Source organism: Pocillopora damicornis, chromosome 7 (genome assembly GCF_964200805.1).
Source record: "Pocillopora damicornis chromosome 7, jaPocDami1.2, whole genome shotgun sequence".
NCBI lineage: Eukaryota > Metazoa > Cnidaria > Anthozoa > Scleractinia > Pocilloporidae > Pocillopora > Pocillopora damicornis.
The window spans coordinates 15,803,027-15,823,665 of record NC_142676.1 but is presented as its reverse complement, the minus strand read 5'-3'; the positions used below and the strand labels follow the sequence as shown (position 1 = coordinate 15,823,665).

The 20,639-nt window shown below is 38.1% G+C and overlaps 4 protein-coding genes across 8 annotated transcripts; 3 read left to right on the top strand and 1 right to left on the bottom strand.

The window, feature by feature from the left end:
- The first annotated feature begins 186 nt into the window (after window positions 1–186).
- On the top strand, window positions 187–5,716 carry LOC113682460 (endoplasmic reticulum membrane-associated RNA degradation protein). Of its 3 annotated transcripts, none has more exons than XM_089213736.1 (7): window positions 187–520; window positions 1,021–1,471; window positions 2,064–2,321; window positions 2,482–2,614; window positions 3,042–3,704; window positions 4,541–4,740; window positions 5,082–5,716. In XM_089213736.1, the coding sequence occupies exons 1-7, from the start codon at window positions 334–336 to the stop codon at window positions 5,233–5,235; spliced, it is 2,046 nt and encodes a 681-aa protein (XP_089069862.1). In that variant the 5' UTR covers window positions 187–333; the 3' UTR covers window positions 5,236–5,716. The 3 variants fall into 3 exon arrangements, 1 of the variants encoding a protein (XP_089069862.1); XR_016188885.1 differs by having other exon boundaries at window positions 191–520; window positions 3,042–3,862; XR_016188884.1 differs by having other exon boundaries at window positions 191–520; window positions 3,042–3,904.
- Window positions 5,714–10,524, bottom strand: LOC113682459 (uncharacterized). Of its 3 annotated transcripts, XM_089213738.1 has the most exons (4): window positions 10,322–10,524; window positions 9,293–9,386; window positions 6,732–7,645; window positions 5,714–5,994 (listed from the first exon to the last, which is right to left on the bottom strand). In XM_089213738.1, exons 1-4 carry the CDS (start codon window positions 10,413–10,415, stop codon window positions 5,972–5,974), a joined length of 1,125 nt encoding a protein of 374 aa, XP_089069864.1. In that variant the 5' UTR covers window positions 10,416–10,524; the 3' UTR covers window positions 5,714–5,971. The 3 variants fall into 3 exon arrangements, with proteins under 3 accessions (XP_089069864.1, XP_089069863.1, XP_089069865.1); XM_089213737.1 differs by lacking the exon at window positions 5,714–5,994 and having other exon boundaries at window positions 6,039–7,645; window positions 10,322–10,520; XM_089213739.1 differs by lacking the exon at window positions 5,714–5,994 and having other exon boundaries at window positions 6,039–7,645; window positions 9,293–9,447; window positions 10,322–10,460.
- Window positions 10,525–12,709: 2,185 nt separating this feature from the next.
- On the top strand, window positions 12,710–14,943 carry LOC113682454 (uncharacterized). The gene is made up of 2 exons (XM_027199625.2): window positions 12,710–12,948; window positions 13,587–14,943. Exons 1-2 carry the CDS (start codon window positions 12,871–12,873, stop codon window positions 13,782–13,784), a joined length of 276 nt encoding a protein of 91 aa, XP_027055426.2. The 5' UTR covers window positions 12,710–12,870; the 3' UTR covers window positions 13,785–14,943.
- An 861-nt stretch (window positions 14,944–15,804) lies between these two features.
- On the top strand, window positions 15,805–20,534 carry LOC113682453 (glutathione-specific gamma-glutamylcyclotransferase 1). Its single transcript, XM_027199624.2, has 3 exons — window positions 15,805–16,122; window positions 16,197–16,232; window positions 19,370–20,534. Exons 1-3 carry the CDS (start codon window positions 15,934–15,936, stop codon window positions 19,793–19,795), a joined length of 651 nt encoding a protein of 216 aa, XP_027055425.2. The 5' UTR covers window positions 15,805–15,933; the 3' UTR covers window positions 19,796–20,534.
- The last annotated feature ends 105 nt before the right edge of the window (window positions 20,535–20,639 follow it).

The following is a 20,639-nucleotide window of genomic DNA, read 5'->3' as shown; positions in this document are numbered from 1 at the left end:
CTTATGCTATAATTTATATTTCTTAAAATCATGCTTGATCATAAAAATGGATTTGATAAGTTTGAACGCGAGGTCTAAATGGAAAAACATCATATGGCCACATTAACCTTAGCCTACACCAGAAAGTACACTTATGGGTTGTGAGAGCGAGACGGAGTGGGTCTGGGTCATCTCCAGGCCCTTCTCAATTAAAGTTGAATATTCAACATGGCGGGCATTTGATAAATAAAGTGCTTCCAGGAATAACTTCCTTTAAGAAGAAAGAAAGAAATATAATTAGACTCTAAAAACACTCTGATTTAATAACTCGGCGGATTTCTGCATCAGGAAAAGATGAACAGCGTTGCTACAGTCGATAAACAGAGCCATTCTTTCCTGTCCGGTTATATTCGTCAGCTGATTTGCGAATCTTTTGAAAAGCTTGAAGGTGCTGGAATTAACGCGATGAAAACGTCTGACTGTGGTTTTACAGCGGGTGGTTATTTGCAATGGGAAAAAATTGGGACAGTTCTTGGGCAAGGTATAGAGAAAACTGTCTTTGATCGGAAATATACTTACATTCTCCTGTTCACTCATTTTAGTTAGTGCCTAAGGATGAACTTAATTAAGAATTATCCTAGAGCTCCACTCCTCTTTCCATATAATTAAAATCCCAATTAAATTTGATCTCTAACTGATCCCTGATTTTGTTGAGCAATTTTCTCTTAAGCGTATTTTCGTGATACTTTTACCCGTTACACCCCAACACCAGTATGCATGTATGTTCTCCATTCTGTTTTCTATACTCATCTTAGAGTGCTGAGAAGGAGAATTTGGTTAGCAATCAAGAGCTTCTTCATTTGGTGATCATTTCCTTTATTCTCCCATCCTCAATTAATGTGGGATTCAGGGGTTGATATTATAAGGAGAAATCAGATGTTAGTCACTCCTAGAGGTCAGGTTAACCAAATTCTCTATGGCTATTCCCTTTTCCCTTTCGCTTTTGTACTGATCTGAAACTAACTATTTTTCTCCTCTTAGATATAATAAACGATCATGCCAACTGCGATTATCATGATGCTGTGACAAGGTTACATCCAGTTTGTTGTGCTGTCCACCATGAGCTTATCAGTCTACAGCCACATGAATTTGAAACGCAATACATGCCTAGTCTTCTTTGGACTGGATGTGAAAGGAGATTTATAGAGTGCTTCGCACTTCTCAAATCTTCAAACACTGCTGATTACAACTTGTGCCTGCTATTGTTGACGTCTTCCTTGGAGCATGCACTGGGTGATGTGTATTTGTCATACTCTTGTGCTCCCCAGTGTCCATCTCTACTTAAAGACTTGTTAGCAACACAAGAGCTGAAAGAAGTGTTTGGTGAAACAGTGATAAGGCTTTTACACATCTTAATTGGCCCTCCCTCAAGCCTAAACCTTAGGAATATTTTGTGGCATGGCTTTGCAGGACCTGGAGAAGTTCCTATTCAGTAAGCATGTTTTGATTGATGCAAATTATTGAATTTTCCTCCTCAGATATTGCATCTCTTGCATTCTGACTATTTCACACAATTAATGTCACCTACTAATTTGTGAGAATATTTTTTTTTCATACATTTCTTTTTTATAACTTGCATTTCCATGGCCAGCCACAATTTTCCTACTCTTCCAACCCTTACTTTTGAGGAACACAAGTGTATGCATATGATGTGTCGCAAAGATTAAAGGAGTAAAATTTATCCAAATTTCTTTACCACAAGTGATTTCCACTCAGAGAAAACTATGACAGCATCAGTATATGGGTGTATTTACTAACAGGAAACTATTATTGAAAGACTGACCAGAAAGGAATTTCTCCCTACAATATCAATACAGTTTCAAGCAAAGGGTCTTGAGAACTTAGAAAGATATCAAGTAGGGGAAATTTTTCTGATTCAAAACTACATTCTAAGAGTTAAAATTATAAGAACTGTCCAGCAGACAGTGTAGAGAAATTCATGTTTAGAACTTGGGAGGAAGAGGTTAATGTATGGTACAGGCAAGTAATATTAATACATAAGTTCAGTTTCTGTTCATCTCCAGGTATGCTTCACTACTGCTGGTGATTACTGCATCACTGAATGTCAAGTTAAAAGACCCTCCATTTTGTTCAAGACAGATTAAGAGGAGACCTTCAATTGCCTTGTCAACTTGTGCTGACAATAAACTTCACAGTATTTTTCCTGCTTTAGAACCATGTAACATGACTGAGATATTCAATTTACTTAATTCAAGTTTCTTTATCATTCCAAATATGCTTCCATTGTGGCTTACAGCACTTGATTACTTTAAAGAGCAAAGGTATGTCAGGATCTTCTTCTACTTTTTTTCCTTATTATGAATATGCTCTTGCACTTTCTGAAACTTTCCTGTCTTCAGCTTGATGAATCCTGGAAGCTTTCATTTTAAGATATTATTAGTTATTCTTTAATAATTTTGCAATATGTATTCTCCCTTTCAGATTTGATTTGTGTGTTATGCTGTTGCTCCCTCAATTAGAACATGGTCTAAGGAGAGTATTTGCTTCCATAAATAACTGTCCACACAGAGTTCTAACGGCAGAATCAACAGTATTTTATACAACATTTGATGAGGTAAATATTCAGCACTAAATTAAAGATATTGCCTTACTTGTCCTTACTAGCTCAAGACAACCATTTTACAAATTCTAGATTGACTGGAGGGAAGCAAAAAGTTAGCCCTTTGCACCCTAAAATCATCATGCATATTTTCCATCTACAGTTCTCTATAGATTTCCTTAGAGACTGATAAGGAGAAATTTTTTTGACAACCAAGAGCTTCTTTAGTTGGTTATCAATTCCTTTATTCTCATGACTTCAATGTTTGATTCAAGGCTGAAATTGTAAGGAGAAATTAGATGATAATCACTCTCAGGAGGTGAAGGGTTAAGTTGCCAAAATATTTTGCCTGAGAGAAATGTGGCCCAAATGAGGCACAAATGTCCCAACAATTTTGTCCAAAATTGTGGCTCATTTTGTTTCCTTATTTTCTTTACTTCAGATTCTTGCACCAGTTTTACAAGATGGCTCAGAAAACCTTTTGAGGCAGGAATTAGGAGATGCCCTCATGGAAATGTTGCTTGATGTTCTTGTGCATTCAGAGGGACCAAGAATTAGAGACCACGTCAGCCATGGTGAAGTGGATCTGCACAAGATTTCACAGCAGTTAGCCAATCACATTCTGTGCATTTGTATAGCATTTGCTGGATCATATTTGAACTCAGATACCGGCAATTTCCCAATGACCACAAGGATCTGTGAAGCAACAAAAGTTTACAAGTCCCTTTTTCATCCTGTATCCCTCTTAGCAAAGGTTGTACACAATCTTGCTTTGTCATTAATGAAGTGGAAAGATCTACCGAAACCATCTGGTGAAGAATGTGAGGAGTTGGATTGTGATAGGAACAAAAGTGCTGCTCATTTTCCAAATGTGTCAAGAGGCCTCCAAGCTGTTATTATGATATCCACCATTTTTACTGAAGAAAGTTTAACTAAAATCTTACCTTGCCAATTTGATTTGGATAACATTGACACTTTTTTCCCAAGATGTTTGCAAATCTTGGATACTGCCTCATTTCCTACTCTGTTCAGGTGCAAAGGAGAGCTAGAGATAGCTATGTTGTTACATAGGATTGTGCAACATGGAACAGTAACATTTGAGCAGGCAAGATAAACTTCAACCTTGTTCCCAGGCACACCATTGTTCCCAATTCCTAGAGCAAGAGAGAGAGTGAGACCCACAACATGGGGGTGATAAGATGATGGAGCCAGGGAATGAGTATTACAGCTCCAGTTAACTCTTTAATTCCCAAGATCTCAATAGTAATTCTCCTTACAGTCTGCCATACAGTTAGAACTTGAAATGTTAGTTTAGAGGATTTGGTATTGGATCAACTTATAATTCCCTAATTGGTATTTTTCTTTATTCTCATCACTTATCTGGTTGATATTGTATTGATATTGTAAGGAGAAATTCTGTCTTGGTCACTCATGGGAGTTTTAAAGTTTAATCATTTTCCACACTGTTCTCTTTACATTTCCTATGGCACAGACAAAGGAGAATTTTTTTGACAATCAGGAACTTCTTAAATGGTGATCATTTCCTCTATTGTCATGAGATTTAAATTTGATTCAGGGGTGATCACGCTAAACGGAGAAATTACAGGCCAGTCACCCTCAGGAGTTGAAGAGTTAAACATTTGGGCCACCCTTAAGGGAGCAGCCCTACTCAAGGGACACGAAGTTTGGTCTTCAATGAAAAGCGCTCCTACTTTTATACCATGTCCCGCAGATGGTACCTGTATTAATTCACTCTTATTTTAACCTTACCCTACCGGTTAGAACCACTAAAGTACGTGTGAACTGCAAAAAAATATCGATCACGACCTTTTAATCACTAAATCACATATGTTGCATGAAAATATGCGATAACTGCACAAGCGGACGATTCTTGCTTTACGGCAGGAATACCTGCACCTCACAAACGCTGTGTATTTTCAGATATGTGAAGTAGCGGCCATGAGATACAAACAGTGGAAGAATAGAGAGCTCCGACAGCGGCAGAGAGCAAATTATAAACGTCTGTGGAACCACCTGCCTTTCATATGTGCCGTTCTGCAGCTGATGGTGCTGGTTGTTATTGAAGAATTGCATCAGCTTCCAAGGAGCTCGGAAAATAGGCATAGGAGTACATTCATCAAGTAAGCAGGCCGTTAATATTTTTTTTTTATTTTTAAGGAAAGATGAAGTGATTTTAGAGCTTAAAGCATATTATCAACGTTGAATTTGGTCTCCTTCCTGACCTGTTTACGTGTACTTGTATGTGCCAATTGTGTTTGTTTTCATGCACTTTCTCTTCCCAGGGATACTTTTATCAATATCAGTATCTGGGAAACTACCCACCTACTCCTCCCCTAACCCAACAACTTAGGGTTAATGTTGGGTTAGAGGAGGAGTAGGTGGGCAGTTGCCCAGACACTGATATTGATCCTACTTTTCTAAGCCAAAGTAATGAATTAAAATATTTATTTTCTTTCGGCAGATTCTTAAAGCGATGTCTTCAATGCAGTGAAAATATGGAGTCGTTATCCAGTAAATCTAAAAACAAATGGGACGAATGCTGTTCTGTAGGAGAAACTTTTGTGGATTGTGTGCAAAGTTATTATACTGAACTTCGTCATAAATTGGAATCATGACGACCTTCGTAGCCTGCTTTACAGTATATTTAGCATGTTCATTCCAAACCTCGATTAAGCACCACCTCGAATAAACATCTACCTTTAAGGTAGGAGAAGTTAATAAGCGCCCAACCTCTAATAAGCAGCCACCCCTCCCCTATCTCAATAAAAAAGGAAAAAAACTGAAGTGCAAAAGAGGAGTATTGATTATCATCTCTCTACCGGCTTACAATCTCTAAATTCGCTGTATGGTTCATCTTCGCGTTTTTTTATTATTGATTGTCTGTTGCTAAATCAACTAATTACTAGTGAAATTATTGATAATTGAATATTTGCCTGGCCACAAATATGTGTCTACCGCGGATGAGCACCCACTACCAAAGTCCTAGAAACTAGAACACCCAAGGCGCTTAATCGAATGATAACGGTACTTATGAGACATTGAAAAAGAGAGTTGTATGACATCTTTGATTAATAAAAAAACACTAGCAATCCCTTATTTCATTAATGTTTTTAATCACATGCATGGACATCATTTCTTGACAAGTTTTCCTATTTTGGTAACGACTTTTCAAGTCTAACTCTATTCTTCAATCAGAGGCGTCCTATTTCACAAGCTTGTCACAAGAACTATTACGTCACAGTTTATCAGTCGAAAATCAAATTGTAATTGACAAGTAAACAGTGCACCAGTATTGTTGAACACGCTTTTAGATAAACCACTGTACACTTCACAACAGAGGCAAATCAGTTACTATATTACAGCATGCAACCTGCCTAAAAAGATGAAAACAAAACTCAGGTTATTGATACTCTTTTTTTTTTTTTACAAAACAAAACAACAAGAAGAAGAAAGAAAAAAAGAAAGAGAAAGAGAAAGTGAACAGGAGAAGAAGGAGAAGGAGACAATTTTTAAGCCTCCTCTAATAGCGACCTTCTCCTCGAGGCCCGAACTACTCACGTTTTTCAATTTTTAAAACTTCAGCTAAGATGTTTCAGCATGTCAATTACAATCTGTGTTCGTATCGTCCGAAACCACTTTCAGTTTTTTTGTTCTGTCATCACGTCTTTAGGGTTCTCCTAAACTCCTGAACAACTAGGTGAAGAATTCATTCTATGCGAAGGAATTCCATCAAGAAGCGAAAAAATAACTCAAATATGCATGCATCTCTAGAGAAATTGAAATTACTGGGGTAATGGAGCGCATATCGATAAAAGCGCGGGAATCTCGCGTGACCAGGACGCAGTTGAAATTACTTTTGCATCTAATTGGTTGAGAGGGTGGTACGGGTGTTCTGCATGTACCAATGACAGAGCGAGGTAAAACCAACCAATGATACCTGGTCTACTTTTGACACCCAATTGAAAAATTGTTCAGTAAACTGAATTTATAAGGTTCGAATATTTGGCAAGTAGGAAAAAGCAGAACGAAAAGAAAAACCAAGTAATTGCCTACTTGAGAAACTTATGGATAAGCGTGACGATGAGAACAAGAGCTGGCACAGGATACCCACCCTTGTGTGTCCCAGGGACGCCACTGGGACAAGGTTTTGGCGTCGGTTCAGAAGTGAATTTCATATCTAAAAATCGCTTGAGGCTGGCAGGGAAATCTGTAAAATATCCATCAACCTGAAGATCAAAGAACTTTTGATACTCGTTATAAGGATCTTGAGTGTAATTCCACGCCAAGTATTTGTCTTCGTTCCTGAACGTGTAAGTATGAACCACCAGGTTGTTCTTGCGTGCATTGGTGAGGAGATCGGTTGTTTTCTGCAGATAACCATTACGCTGTGGTATAATCAGGTTCTTCCAAACACCAATACCAGCACAGATAGAGGACAGTTCTTGGAGCTTTGCTTCAGGAAACGGATAATCAAAAAGTTTCACCAAAGGCAGCTCGGTTTTCGTCTTCAATTCTCTAATGCTTTTCTCGCTGAAAGACTGTACATAACAAGGGGAGTCTTTTTTACGATATCCATTCTTGTGCAAAACGTCGAGAACCACATCCTCGAAAGTTGTGTTTTTACTTCGCAAAATTTCTAACGAATTTACCCACTCTGGATTTTTAATCTCAGGGTATATTCCTACAACTCTGTTGACAGATTTGGCGACATCAATGTACTCCTGAAGTGTAGGAATTTTAAACAAGCCGTTAAAATTTGGATCTCTGAATGGATACTTCTGATTAACGCCGATGGTTTTGATCTCTGCCAAAGTGAGATCCACAGTGAAGATGTCGGTGATAGTCTTAGTAGTGTTTGAATAAGGTTGGAACACGTTGTAAGTCTTCACTTTGGAGTGAAGGGTTTGGTTTTCCCAGACATTAGTGGTGTGGTTCAGCCAGCTCTCGTGGCGGCAAATGGGCACCAGATCCTTGGTGATACAGACATCGCATTCAATGTAGTCTGCGCCATCTTCAACACCCAACCTGTTCAAAACATAAGGAAGTCAGTCATTATTCATCGCGCCTGAGGGGGAGGGGGCGGGGGCGCACGGAGGGTTTTAGGGGGCCACACGGATGAAAGTAGGAGGATCAGTCGTCGCCAACAGAGTATAAAGGGAGTACTACATACAAATTGGACTCAGTACCCCTGTTGCCAATGGGAGGGGGGTATGAGAATATTACCGAACCTCACTGGGGAATCAACTCGACTGATTTTATCGTGACATAACGAAAGTCTTCCGACATATAACGAAAACCTTCCCCACACTTCTTTCGTGCTCTAGCTGCTTCCTGCGTGCTCAACAACAGAAGAGAGCTCAGTCAAGGCTTCTCTATTTGTTAATTCAAGAGAACATAAGCTCACATACATCAATCGTGGTTTTAGGGTCTCTCTAGAAAGGTGCCAATGGATTAGAATGGACATAACATGGACATAAATTGTTTACAGTGGACGTGAAATGGTTAGGAAGCCTCTTTCGCGATTGGCAAATGAAGATGGCCTTCGATTCGCCCCAGTTTTCTCTGCCTCGAAGCTCAAGTGTTAAGGATTTTATGTCATCAGTCCCTCATCATTAAGTGGGTGGCGATGAGAGCTCAAAAATGAGCTACAGAGTTCACATGAAAAGAAAATGTATCCTGCATATGACGACAATAAAGAACGAACCAACAAAAGAAATAAATAAATGGACACAAAGACAGATGGAACAACTAACAATATCTGTAAAGGCCATGTATTTAATGGCAAACGATTCTCCCTCCGGTGCAAAAAACGAAAAACAAGCAAACCTCTCCATGATGTTTGTTTCGTGTAACGCGTGTCACACAAAGAACGTCATATTTTAAAAATTCTCAGTGGCTCCGATTGTTCTCAAAGCTACTGGCGACGATAAATCGCAACTGGCTAAACTTCTAGTCTCCAAGTGGAGCCCAGAGTTTTGTTACCTTTCAAGCACTTGACAAACCTTTGAAATTCTTAAAACTGTTTTGTGTTTTTATGCTGCGGGTTACCCGCAAAGTCCTTCATGTGACAAATCGTAGCAATCTTCTTTCAAATGCAAACTGTAAGTTTGAGTACGAACAAGTGTACTATAATTTCACAGCTGGTTTCGTTGCCTACCGAGGAAAGACGAACCTTAATTTTCAAGAAATCTGACTAAAGGCATTATTTCACTCAGTCTTGTCAACTTTATTTGCTCAAATTTAAGACAACTCAATTTCTTTTAATACCGGTAAATCAGACGAAGCACTGGAGTGTAACCTATTGTCCTTTGTGTTAAATATTACAAGGAAATAATTGATTAGTCAATGACTTTGTTTTTTTTTTAATTTTCCGTGTTAAAGTGGCGTGGGAAGCGATTTCAAGACCTATTCTTTTTTCTTCAGTCCCAATTTTCATGCAGGAACATAAATGATATAGGTATCGCTGTCTTTCACACATCTTCACATTTTTATCATCAAAGGTCAACCTGTCATAATTATACTAGTTGCACTTAAAAATATTCCTTTCGATCTATATGACTGTTGTTATTTTGGCTCGCGAAACACGGCATTAAAGTCTCTGCATTGCATTTTATATCAAAATTCTTGCCTCTTTCGATCAGGCAATGGGAATTTGAAAAGTGAAGTTCCTACCTGTATGCTTCAACGGTGTGTTCAGGTAATCTACCGGAGCTGCCACGGTGTGCAATATTCAGTGGCCTGACAACCGGTTTCTGGGCGAAAGATGCTGCAAACGATATCAACAACAGAAACATCGCATGCTTTTCCATGATTTCAAATCTGTATTGCTAAGACCGGAATAAAGTATTTAGGTCCACGGTAACACTCTGCAAACGGCTGATTAGACAACTTAGTTGTTACTGCAGACTGTGGTATCAACAACAGAGGACTTTGGTCCCTCACGCCACCTCTGGTGGAATGCTTTCAATAGAGCTGTCGATCAAACTTATGAGGTATTGCGCAGTTGCGTTCCTCCAGGGGTTACAAGTCCCAAGGAGGCACTTGGATATTTCTAGGGCACGAGCCCGTAATGGGCTCCTGTCTAGGGCTATATGCAAGGTCAGACGTATTATGCTCGAAAATTCGAGCATTATGGTTTTACTCATCAACCCTGAAAACATAGCATTATGCCTAATTTTGCAATATGCTTCCATTGTTTAGTAAGAGTGTTTGAGAACCCTTCAACCTCCTCTCCCCCCCCACTTCGCAGCCCTACCACAGACAGGTAAATCTAACTAGGGATAAAAGCCTGGTATAAAAGGTTTACTGTACTTTGAAAAAAAATATATTGTACAAAATTTCCGGCTACACATATTCATCTCTTGTTAAATACGTAGGGTAGTAGCCAGGCCTTCAATTAAGTATATATCCTTTTAAAAAATATAGAAAAGTACCAGAAACTCCTACAAAGTAATGAAAACGACCCTACAAACGTTATTGTAGAAGTATATTAGAAACGCAGATTAGCGCGCTTATGCTCAATAATTTAAGCACTATCCTCGATGCTCTGATTATGCACTAAACGTCAGCTTTTCAAAATTCACCACGGAGGTTAAAATACCTCTGAAAATTTGTAGCGGAGAAACAACTTTTTAAGTCATAGATATTAATAATCCGCGCAACCATTAATAATAATAAAAAACCTAACCAAAATTTACGTACCGTTATATCTTCGTCCCTTCGACCGACCTAGCTCGAAAATTACCGTCTTCACTCCAAGATCACGTCCGTGTTTGTAAACACCCGTAATTTCCATAAAGAGAAAGCATCAAACCTCGGGAGGACTACACACGATCTGTAGGTAGAATACGATGCGAAGGTCTGAAAATATTGTCAAACTTGCGATGTATGTGCTAAAAAATCACGGGGTAAGCCTTCAAATATCGGCATACAGTTAAGGGAAAAACAAATTGTCTTGCACGATAATGCACGAGCAACGACTAAAACGCAAGAATGTTATAAAGGCTCTTAAAATTCCTCAGCGAGTTGATTAATAGTCCGTTTTACAGTTTCGTGCTTGGTTGCGAAGCCTTTGACTAGGAGTGAGGTTAAGGGTGACCTTGTTATGATACAAAAATTGCTTGGCAACTAAGTACACAACTGTAATATGGCCTATGTCCAGTTGTGTGTGTGTGTGTGGGGAAAAAGAAACACCACGATTTTTAAGCCATCGGCAGCTTTACAATCAAATTTTTTGTTTTTAAGAAAAGTAATAGAAAATCTTATAGTTTAAACTATGGGTCGGTGTTCCTGAGAAACAGGAATCAAAGCCGTAACACGCCCCTGGACTCTACCCTCGCAAAACTATTGACTTGAATTAAGAGAGAATGAATATCGATCCTCTTTTTCTCATGAACAAACGTAGTAAACACGCACTGACATAGTAAGTTTCATAGTGGATATGTAAGTCCAGGAGTACAAAAAGAGAAACAAAAATAAAACTTTAATTGTTCAGCGTAGAGTTATTTGGGGTTGATGAATTGTCTGAACTCATTAAAACTTAGCTCTTTTCCCTGATTTTGGCTCCTTTTCAAATCACTCCGTTTTTGTCTTCGTACGCAGATTGTACAATTATACTAGTACTACTCGAAACTTAACTTTTTTTGCACTCAAGTTTAAGAAACTATGAGGCTGTTTACTTATCCACTGACCGGCTGTTTCCTGGTCAGAGGATTTGTATATGATCTCAGTTTCAAAGACAACCGTATAATTATTTTCCATGTACAACCAAATCGGGGCTCTCTTTGATCTAGGCGGTCCGCTCAGCTAAAATCACACACCTAAGCATAACAAACATACGAAATACGACAAAGGAAATGAAAGTGGACTTCTCCTTTTTCATTAGTAAGCTTTGGTGTTAGAGGAACAGAAGGGAGTGTTAGCAGTAGTAGTTAGAAGCGAGCTTAAGAAGTATGGACGGAACGCCAATGAAAACGTTGATAAAAAAAATGAATTGATTTTTTTCAGTTAGAATTTCCTAAATGGCTGGACATGTTAACCGTCTCTTACGGCGCTACACCTCAACTTCAGCATAAAGTGTGAGCAGCTTTGAGTTAAAAATGGAAACTGAAATCATTTGCTATATAGGGGTTTCCGTTCTCTGGCCATTCAAATTCTCGTGGTTTCATATTGATGTTTTGCAGAGGAGGGCTAATAAATGTACAAAGTTTTAAGACGCACTTGATTAGCTATTCATTAGATCATTTGAAGGTGAAAACAAGATTAAAGCACTGTGAAAGTAAGGTGTTTTGCCACTGACCAAGAACACAAAGCAATAGACCCGGACCTCTTAAAGCAAAGTCCAGAGTACTAACCATAAATAAACTCATGTAATATATTTATGAAAGATCAGAGGTTTTTGACAAGGAGATAGTCTTCTGCTTCGTCCTTGGAATACAGCTAAGTATTGCCAAGAGATCATGTGATCTCTTGGTATTAAGGGGGTTGTCTGTCATCATTTGCCAATCTTAATACCCCCTCCTAAGAACTTCCCTAAATTTGACCCAAGAAAAAATTTTCATAATGAGAAGTCTGAAATCTCCTGTAGGAAACTGAATACTGAAAGGAAACTGTTCACGAGTAGGTAAAACACAAAAACCAATAAATCAATGAGAAGAACACCCATTTCACTACAGTCAAACTACAGCTGCCTAGCGCACCTTAAAAGCTAAACAATAGTTGACAAGAGAGGGTGTTCTTCACTCACCATCGTAATTTAGTATCCCTACAATTGCAAGTTTTTTCTTCTCTCTTTCCCCAGGCGCTCTCCTCGCGCTCAAATGAGAATAAAAGTCAATACATAGCCACTAACAGTAACCGTTTATAACTGATGTATGTGGTTTTCGATCGGCGGGGTTGGAACCGGGGTTTCTGTAGAGGAGAATATAACGGGCGTTTCTTGATACATGAAAGAATACTGAGACTGTGTGTCTTCCTCATTTGCGAAAATCATTATCCGTCACGCCAAGCCTCCCCGGGGTTAGAGCTAGTCCCCACCCCCGTACCGAGGGTTAAGTTGTTCTCGCACCATTCCTGCGCCCACGATCGAACCTAACAGCGTTATGATGGTAACTAACGCAAGCTTCAATAATTTGGAGGCGCTTTTTATCAAAATATATATATTGTATGACGAATAATTTTGAAAAAATAATTTGTTTGCGACAAAAACTTCCTGTAGGCTCCAAGGAGGGTGTCCTTCCTTTGATGGACAGATGGATCGTATGGTCTCTTTGAAAGAAATTCAGAAACACAACAAGGTAGACAACGCTTGGATAGTGATCGACGGGAAGGTAAAAACCACTGTATAATTTAGTTTAAATATTTAAAATTTATCCAATTTTAGAGTTCGTTCCTCTCAAGAGATTGTAAACTGATCTCTTGTTCCTCTTTGGTAGTTTGCATACGAACTCATCGCAGATTGTAGGCTAACTCTTAGTCTTGATTTTCCGTTTCATCCTTAGCTCACTGTGAACTTTTAACTCGGAATTTTGGCAGAGCTTGACTTTAAATTTGGTGTAGAGACATTCTTTCAATCGTAGACGTTACCAAACCGAAAAAAAGAGATAAAAAAATTGCATCATCCATTTCAAAAGTGTGATAGTTCACTCTGTACCATGATTTAGTTATGGGCTGACCACAGTTGTGTAAGATTGACCTTCATTAGTTGTTTGGTGCTTTTGGCCTCCAGAAATAAGACTTGCATTGAGGGCATTGGAAATGACAGGTGTGCTGAAATCTTTCTGCCATCTAGTTTTCAAAGAATCCTCTGGGAGATTTCAGAGTCCTTTTAAACAGAGTACCAATTTTGTAATCACAATAGGTTGTTTTAGTGTCCTCTCTTCCTTGCAAGGCCATTGTTAGATATTTCAAGAGAATATAATATGTGTTGATTGGCATTTTAAACAGCTTTCATTTCCTCTGTCTCCAGGTGTACAATGTATCAAGCTACATAGCTTGTCATCCTGGTGGGGATTCCATTCTTAAAAATGTTGGAGGAGATGCAACAGAAGGCTTCCACAACCAACCTGCACACAGAGTTGTTAAGAATCACATTGCTTCCTTGTTGCAAAAGTTTTATGTGGGTCTCTTGGCACTAGAAAAGGAAAACTTTGATAATCAACCATAGTCAAAATGGTCATTAAGGTAATACACTTGGTGTGTCTCTTAGATCATTGTCTGATTGAATACATGGGTTGAACCATTTCTGTCACAACCATTTCTTAGTTACTGTGATGAAAAGCTTCTTCTGCATTCCTAAAGAGACTTGTTTGACCAAGGTAACTTGTGTAACACAGTTGAGTTTGAATAAATGGGTCAAACAACTTATAAGCTAACTAGTAGCTATAGGGAGAAGAAACTACCCTTTACCATGTAACATCAGTCTGTATATTATCCATACTGTTCTCTTTCCTTAGTTGCTGACAAGGAGAATTTGTTTAACAATGTAGAGCTTTTGTAGTTGGTGATCATTTCTTTTATTCCTCTGACTTGTGGGGGCAAGGGCCTGCTTCACTCAAACACATTTACTCAGCATTCAATTTAATGACTCTTTAATGCACAGATGAAGAATAAGTAAATTCCTAAGGAACAGAAAAATGACTTTTGCAAAAATGCACTAATGTATTAGACAAGAATAATAAGTGCAAAGATACCACGAGACAAAAAACTTACCAATTGCTAAGGGAATATACAAGACATGAACATTTGTAAGAAAGTTTACCTCAACACAAAATAAGACACAGGCAAAAAGGGCATGAAATATGATATCAGAAGGGCTATGTAATTGACATAAAATGCAAAAAATTATGCTGTAGAAATGGTATGTGGAAAAACAAAAAATAAATTAATGGTTGTGGAAATATGAGCCATATTTATGAGAAATCAAAAAATTACACATGCACCACAACATGACCATAATATATGAGTCAGAGGTGATATTATAAGAAAGATGAAATTACATACAAGTTACTTTTAGGGATCAAAGACTTACTTGGACCTTTAACAGTAAGGGGTCATGTTAACAAGTAATCAGCAAACTTCCCTCTAGAATTGAATGAAGTTAGAAAATCCAGGGATTATGTTTCAAGTGGTCAGATTGTAAATATTCCTACAAAACTTAATAACAATTTAGGGTGACTATAATGATCTGAAAACTTGAGAATTTACTATTTTGGTCTGATCTGCAAAAAGCTATTGCTCTCTAGTGAAATTGTTGCAAAATATGTTAGATCCTGATAGTTATTAGGAGTGGGAATTATGCTGTAATAAAAACAAAGGTATGAAAACGTGGTTAATGTCTACAAGAACCTCTTTTCAAATGGTATGATCTCAGAAATGTAGACTGGAGAGTATTCAAATTTGTTTTTTAATTTTCTGTTAAATTATATGTTGTCACTGGGTGAATTATTTTGTTGATGAAAAGGCATGTGATGAACATTTTCCAAAAGCCTATCAAAGCAATTGAAAGCAATCCCTCGCTTTGTTCTCTGATTTGCCTAGCAAGTTCACGTCACTCTCTCGTCCGTTCAAATGTGATTTTTTTTCAAGCTTTTTGATTAAGTCAAAGTTAAAAATCCGAGCCCCAGATGGGATTTGAACCCACGACCCTCCGTGATCTAGTCGGATGCTCTAACCACTGAGCTACTAGAGACTCTATGGTGAGCAAGGGTCAATTTATGGGTCTTGATTAAGTCAGTCCTAAATCGAAAAAACTATGAGAATTGAACGTAAATGCAATTTAAAACGCGAGTGACTTAAACTCTTTTTATAGAAAAAGAGTTGATTTCCATTTTTAGATTAAAACAGTGCGATACTAACGGGCCACCATACAATAGCGTGTGTTGGGAATTTACATCAGCACGTTGGCGTACTGCGTTGAGCGAAAACATAATTGCGTGACAGCACTAAAACAAGGAGGGAGTAGAGTTTTTATTCCATTGTGGTTAGCGAAAAAAAAGACAGAATTGTGTCGTTTGAAAGAAAGTTTTGAAGTCATGAACCGACCAGATAGAATGTTTTGTGAAAGTTTCCCATGCGGCAGTGGCGTTAGTCCTCTTTCCTCCCGTGTTGCGTAAGCCGCGTGGGTTTTTCCCAATTGACCAATCAGAATGTGTAAACTTCGTTTACCTGCGTCACAAAGGCACGTGCGACTTACAGGGCTGATGTAAACAGGGGAGCGCAAAGTGAGATCCAAACCGGTTCCTCGAGCGAAGGACTTCGCATATATTCCCTCTTTATGTGATCTATAAATCGTTGTATCAACCTAAGTTAGAATCATGATTGAGAAAGTCAATTCTCAATCAAATAGTAAAGACGATGCTTCAAGGAGTTTGTGGGTTTTTGGCTACGGTTCTTTGATTTGGAAACCCGATTTTCCTTTCGAATACTGCGTTGTCGGCCATATCGATGGATTCGTCCGGCGATTTTATCAGGGAAGCACTTGGCATCGTGGTGATTCCGAAAAGGTAGAGAGCATTCAATTTTACATTGATTTGAAAACATATAAGAGAGTCTCATAACGCGTTATTTTTGTTTTCAGCCAGGTAGAGTGGTAACCTTGGTGGAGGAAAAACAGGTATTTTTATGTAAACAGCGTTAATGATCGTAGAATTTCACTGTACAAAGCTATCTTGATAAGGTAGCATTGATAGATAACATCGGGAGCCACAGAAGGAAAGGATTGATTTTACTTCCTAGTTAACGATATCTTTGTAATGACAATAACACGATCAAGTCTAGTTTTTTTTTAGACGCGATTCGATTTTCCTAGGATCTTTCAACCGGCTTATTAACGTCAATCAGGCTGTACGAACAATGTATCATAGATTTTGTTTAACGCGTTCAGTTAAGGTGTGCAAGTTGAATAACAAATTTAACTTACGGCAATGATGTACCAAATGACCTTCGGAACAGTACAGTCTATACTATCGGACGCGAGAAACTTTTTTTTAATCACTTAAGTTGTAGAGGAACTACAGTCACATCTTATTCAAGGATAGTATTAGATCTGAAAGAAATTGTTTCGTTCACGCACGAGTGGGCGTTTTAGCGTTTGCTTTCTCTAAAACGAAAAGTGCAATCAATTTGTTTTGGAATTTTTTAAGTCCATGGTTCGTTAGTGCGTTGGTAGTAAACAAACTTGGATTGTAATTTGCATACAGTCGTCTCTGCGTAAAACGGCTCAGAATTTATTAGGTCAAAACGTCTTTTCCTTTTGATGGAATCTTCCATCGAAACATTGAAAACTCGTGGAAGTCCAATGCTACAAGTATTTGCTTTGTATCAGCGTGGGTGCAAGCAGGTCGAGACCCAAATGCGGATGGTCTAATTAAATACGCTCTTGAATTTTTATTTAATCTCTATCTTATGTTGTTCGTTGTGTCTCCTTTGTAATTGTGAATTAAATTTTAAAACAGCTTTTATTTAGCTCCTTTGTGCTTGCGAGAAAATGAAAAGTGAAATTCGAGAACTTTCACTCATGTTTTTCATGCTGCTTTTATAAAAAATTTACGTAATGAACTTTGAAAAGCTTGCTTTCTGATGCAAATACATATCTCCGCCTCTTGTGATTTCGAGGAATACTTTTATTACATCCAAACCAGATGTTTTCCTATACGTTGGTCCACCACTTTGGTATTTTTGGTGAAATTCGTTATGTTTAAATGTAAAAGCCACAAAAGTTCCTCGGCAAATTATCCCTTGGAAGGTTTTTGTTTTCGGTGTGAGTCGGAAAATTAGACATTTTTCCTCGACCAGGTCCCCAGCTCAAAACCTGTCATGCTGGATTTTTGTATTAAATGGTTAAATAAATCTTTAAAGAGATAAGGAGATTCGTCAAAATAAAAGTCAAAGTGGATGAATTTGATTGGCGAATAGTAATTCAAAATGACACTTGTTAAAGAAATTGTGAAGGGTTAAGGGGATATTGAACTTGGGCAAGTTTACTTCGACACGTGTCGTTAAAAAAATCATTTTCTTAATTAAGTTCCTTTCCTTAAGTAAATAGCGAAAAATTTATACTAGTCCTAGGGAAACTTGTGTAGTCCAAGAGGGCTCGTGGTAAAGAAACCCGTGGCAAGAAGAGCTTGTGGCGTGAACCTAATGAATTTAGCGCTCGGCCGTCAGAATAATGAGAAATATCATTCTACGCACAAATCTTTGTTTCTTTCTTTGTTTTTTCTTCTTTTCAACCGACGCACACTGCACGCTCTACAATCAAAGTATCAAACGCTGCACGTTTATGAATAAGAGTGCACGTGGTCCAAGTACTGACGTTCTGCTGAGTGGCACATGACCGCTTATCTGTATTCATCCAGAAGCATATACTCTTTCGAGTAAACAGCGCTAAGAAGTATCCGCCTAAGATCGTTTATTTTCAGCAGTGAATCATTTTTCACACTGAATTGTTTGATCGTAGAAAATGCCTTCTTCACCGAAGAATGATAAGAATGAAGAATGCTTTCAATCAAACAAAGAAACCAAAATTACTCCAACTGTGATACGTCTTTGTCCAAGTACTATTATAAACCTCGCACTTCCGTCACCTCTTACTTTCCTTCCCACAGCTCAGTCCGAGCAGACTTGAAAATTAGAGAGTGAAGGAAAAGAACGAAGATTGTTGAAACTTAGGAACTAATGGTTTGATTTCTCACATTTCGTGGCGTGTTACAGGCTTTAACGCCAATCTTTATTGTTACCACTAAAATGAAGAAAATCATAACTCAGAACTTCTTAAGGGGACATCAGAAACAAAGTTCACTAAAACCTACGAAAAGTACACTGACTGAGGACGTTTTCTTGTATGGCTTGCGAAAAGGTACCTTTAATGTGCACGTGTAATTGTGTTTATTACATCCGTTTTGAAACCACTGGTAATCTTTGCAATCCGATTGGCTCTCTGCAGTGCGATTTATTCGCAAATTGCATTATCTTGTGCTCGAAATCGCTTGTTTTTCTCAGCTAATGAGAAACAACCAACCAGATTTCAAGGCTTAATCACAGTAACCAATCGAATTGTCGGAAAGTGAAAGTTATGAAAGGGATCGTGCAAATTTTGTCCCAAAATCTTTTGGGACAAAATGGATGAGTTCAATTTCTTACAGTTTTTTAATTAAGAAAATAAGATATTTGTACGGACTAAAATCCTGTATTTGGGTGATTAAATTTTGTCATTTGAAAATGAGTGTAGATACGAGGCAACACTACTGCCGTGTTAATCATAACCGTTACAATTTCTTCAAATGTGATTGGTGCATTGGCTGCTTTATTTTTCACTAATAATTCTGCGTAGTTGTAATCGGACATAGCAATTGGACAGTTGGCTGTAATCGGACACTTGTACACTTGTAATCAGACAGTTAAAGCAGCCAATCATACTAAGTCCACTCAGCTAAATCCATCAATCACAGAATTGATCACAATAACCATAGCAACAACCAATTATCCTCTCTTACTTTAGCTTTAGTCTCTACCAGAGATGTTTGTGCTCAATGTTTTTTTTCCCGGAAATTTAACTGTTATGATAAATTGGTAACAGGACTTCGTGTCGTCCAATTCTGTCGGTAAACATACTCGTGGTTGACAAATCAGACTCCCGCTTCGCGGTCGTCCAATTTTTTGTTCATCACTCGTATGATTACAGACCGAATTGGACTCCTCAGTCCTATTATTATTATCAATTGGTTAACTTATATATTTTCATTTTCTCTTTAGGGCCGTGTATGGGGCATCGCATACAAGGTAGCGAGGGAAAACGCCAATCTTGCCTTGGGAAAACTCAACGAACGTGAAATCGCTCTAGGGGGCTATGATCTTCGTCATTTATCTTTCAGTTGTAACGAGAAACCTTCACACAGATTCAATGTGGTAGCGTATGCTGCGACTCCAAAAAATTCTCTGTATCTTGGACCAGCCTCGCCAGAGCAGATCGCCTCACAAATTGCCTACGCAAAGGGGAATTCTGGCCTGAATATAGAGTACCTTGTTCGTTTAGCGGACTTTATGAGGGAAAAAGTGCCAGATTATGACGAACGACATCTGTTTGATTTGGAGAAATTAGTCAAGAAAGAGTTAGGACTTTCCACTGATATTTTCACGCCATGGACTCAGCTAAAATACAACTTAACGAGTCGAGGATGAAATGAAAACCGCGGGTGATGGTTGTAAGTAGGACATAATCTAATGAAAGAATCGATAATTCCATGAAGAAAATCTTTATTAGAAACAACCGCACTCGTTTTGTATTGCAAAGGAAAAAGGAAAAACACTGTCTAAATGACGTCCAGTCACTTAGAAAATAACGTTAAGTGACATTGCATCAATGTTGAATTACTTTGACTTTTAATAGAATTTACCCAATTTCTATACTATTTATTTTTAGGGGAAGTAATTATAAGGGGCTGACAGAAGGCATATTGAAAACGTAATTCCAAAAGGATTTGTTTTCATACTTTCGCATCTATCTTGATAAGAGAATGATTTATGTGACGAACACTTGAAAACAAAGATATATTATAAATATAGTGTAAATAGCAAAAGTTTTGCTCAACTAACGTCGGGCCGCTTCAATTTTGACCCACAAATTCTCGTCTTTTTGTTAAAATTTAAGTCAAAACAAGTCTTACGTGAAAGTAGGCTACAGAGGTTAGAGGGGTTTGTAATATTTGATGAAAAGTAGGAAAATTGCTTTCCAATTGTTGTTAACTCCCACTCTGGAGGACTGAAAGTGTGAAACTAACGCACGCTTTGGATACTTTTTACGTTGTTAAAAGGTTATGTATTTTATAAGTATGAAAAAGCGTTGACTTACAGGTTGCAAAAAAAACAAACAAACAAACAAATCTAAAAAGATTTCTTGATTAAATTGATGTGGTGAAAACCATTGCGTCCGCTTTGTGCGAGTGTGTGTGCGCGTGTGAGAGTGCGAGTGCATCCTTTCTACGACCTAAATGAACAGACCAAGCTCATGGAGTTTTCTTTTTCT

Coding starts and splice junctions, on each gene's coding strand:
- LOC113682460 (XM_089213736.1), top strand. CDS start 334: ATGAACAGCGTTGCTACAGTCGATAAACAGAGCCATTCTTTCCTGTCC. Junction 521..1,020: donor TGGGACAGTTCTTGGGCAAG/GTATAGAGAAAA, acceptor TTCTCCTCTTAG/ATATAATAAACGATCATGCC. Junction 2,322..2,481: donor GATTACTTTAAAGAGCAAAG/GTATGTCAGGAT, acceptor TCTCCCTTTCAG/ATTTGATTTGTGTGTTATGC.
- LOC113682459 (XM_089213737.1), bottom strand. CDS start 10,415: ATGGAAATTACGGGTGTTTACAAACACGGACGTGATCTTGGAGTGAAG. Junction 9,387..10,321: donor GAAGGGACGAAGATATAACG/GTACGTAAATTT, acceptor TATCGTTTGCAG/CATCTTTCGCCCAGAAACCG. Junction 7,646..9,292: donor CACACCGTTGAAGCATACAG/GTAGGAACTTCA, acceptor TGTTTTGAACAG/GTTGGGTGTTGAAGATGGCG.
- LOC113682454 (XM_027199625.2), top strand. CDS start 12,871: ATGGATCGTATGGTCTCTTTGAAAGAAATTCAGAAACACAACAAGGTA. Junction 12,949..13,586: donor GGATAGTGATCGACGGGAAG/GTAAAAACCACT, acceptor CTCTGTCTCCAG/GTGTACAATGTATCAAGCTA.
- LOC113682453 (XM_027199624.2), top strand. CDS start 15,934: ATGATTGAGAAAGTCAATTCTCAATCAAATAGTAAAGACGATGCTTCA. Junction 16,123..16,196: donor ATCGTGGTGATTCCGAAAAG/GTAGAGAGCATT, acceptor TTTTGTTTTCAG/CCAGGTAGAGTGGTAACCTT. Junction 16,233..19,369: donor CCTTGGTGGAGGAAAAACAG/GTATTTTTATGT, acceptor TTTTCTCTTTAG/GGCCGTGTATGGGGCATCGC.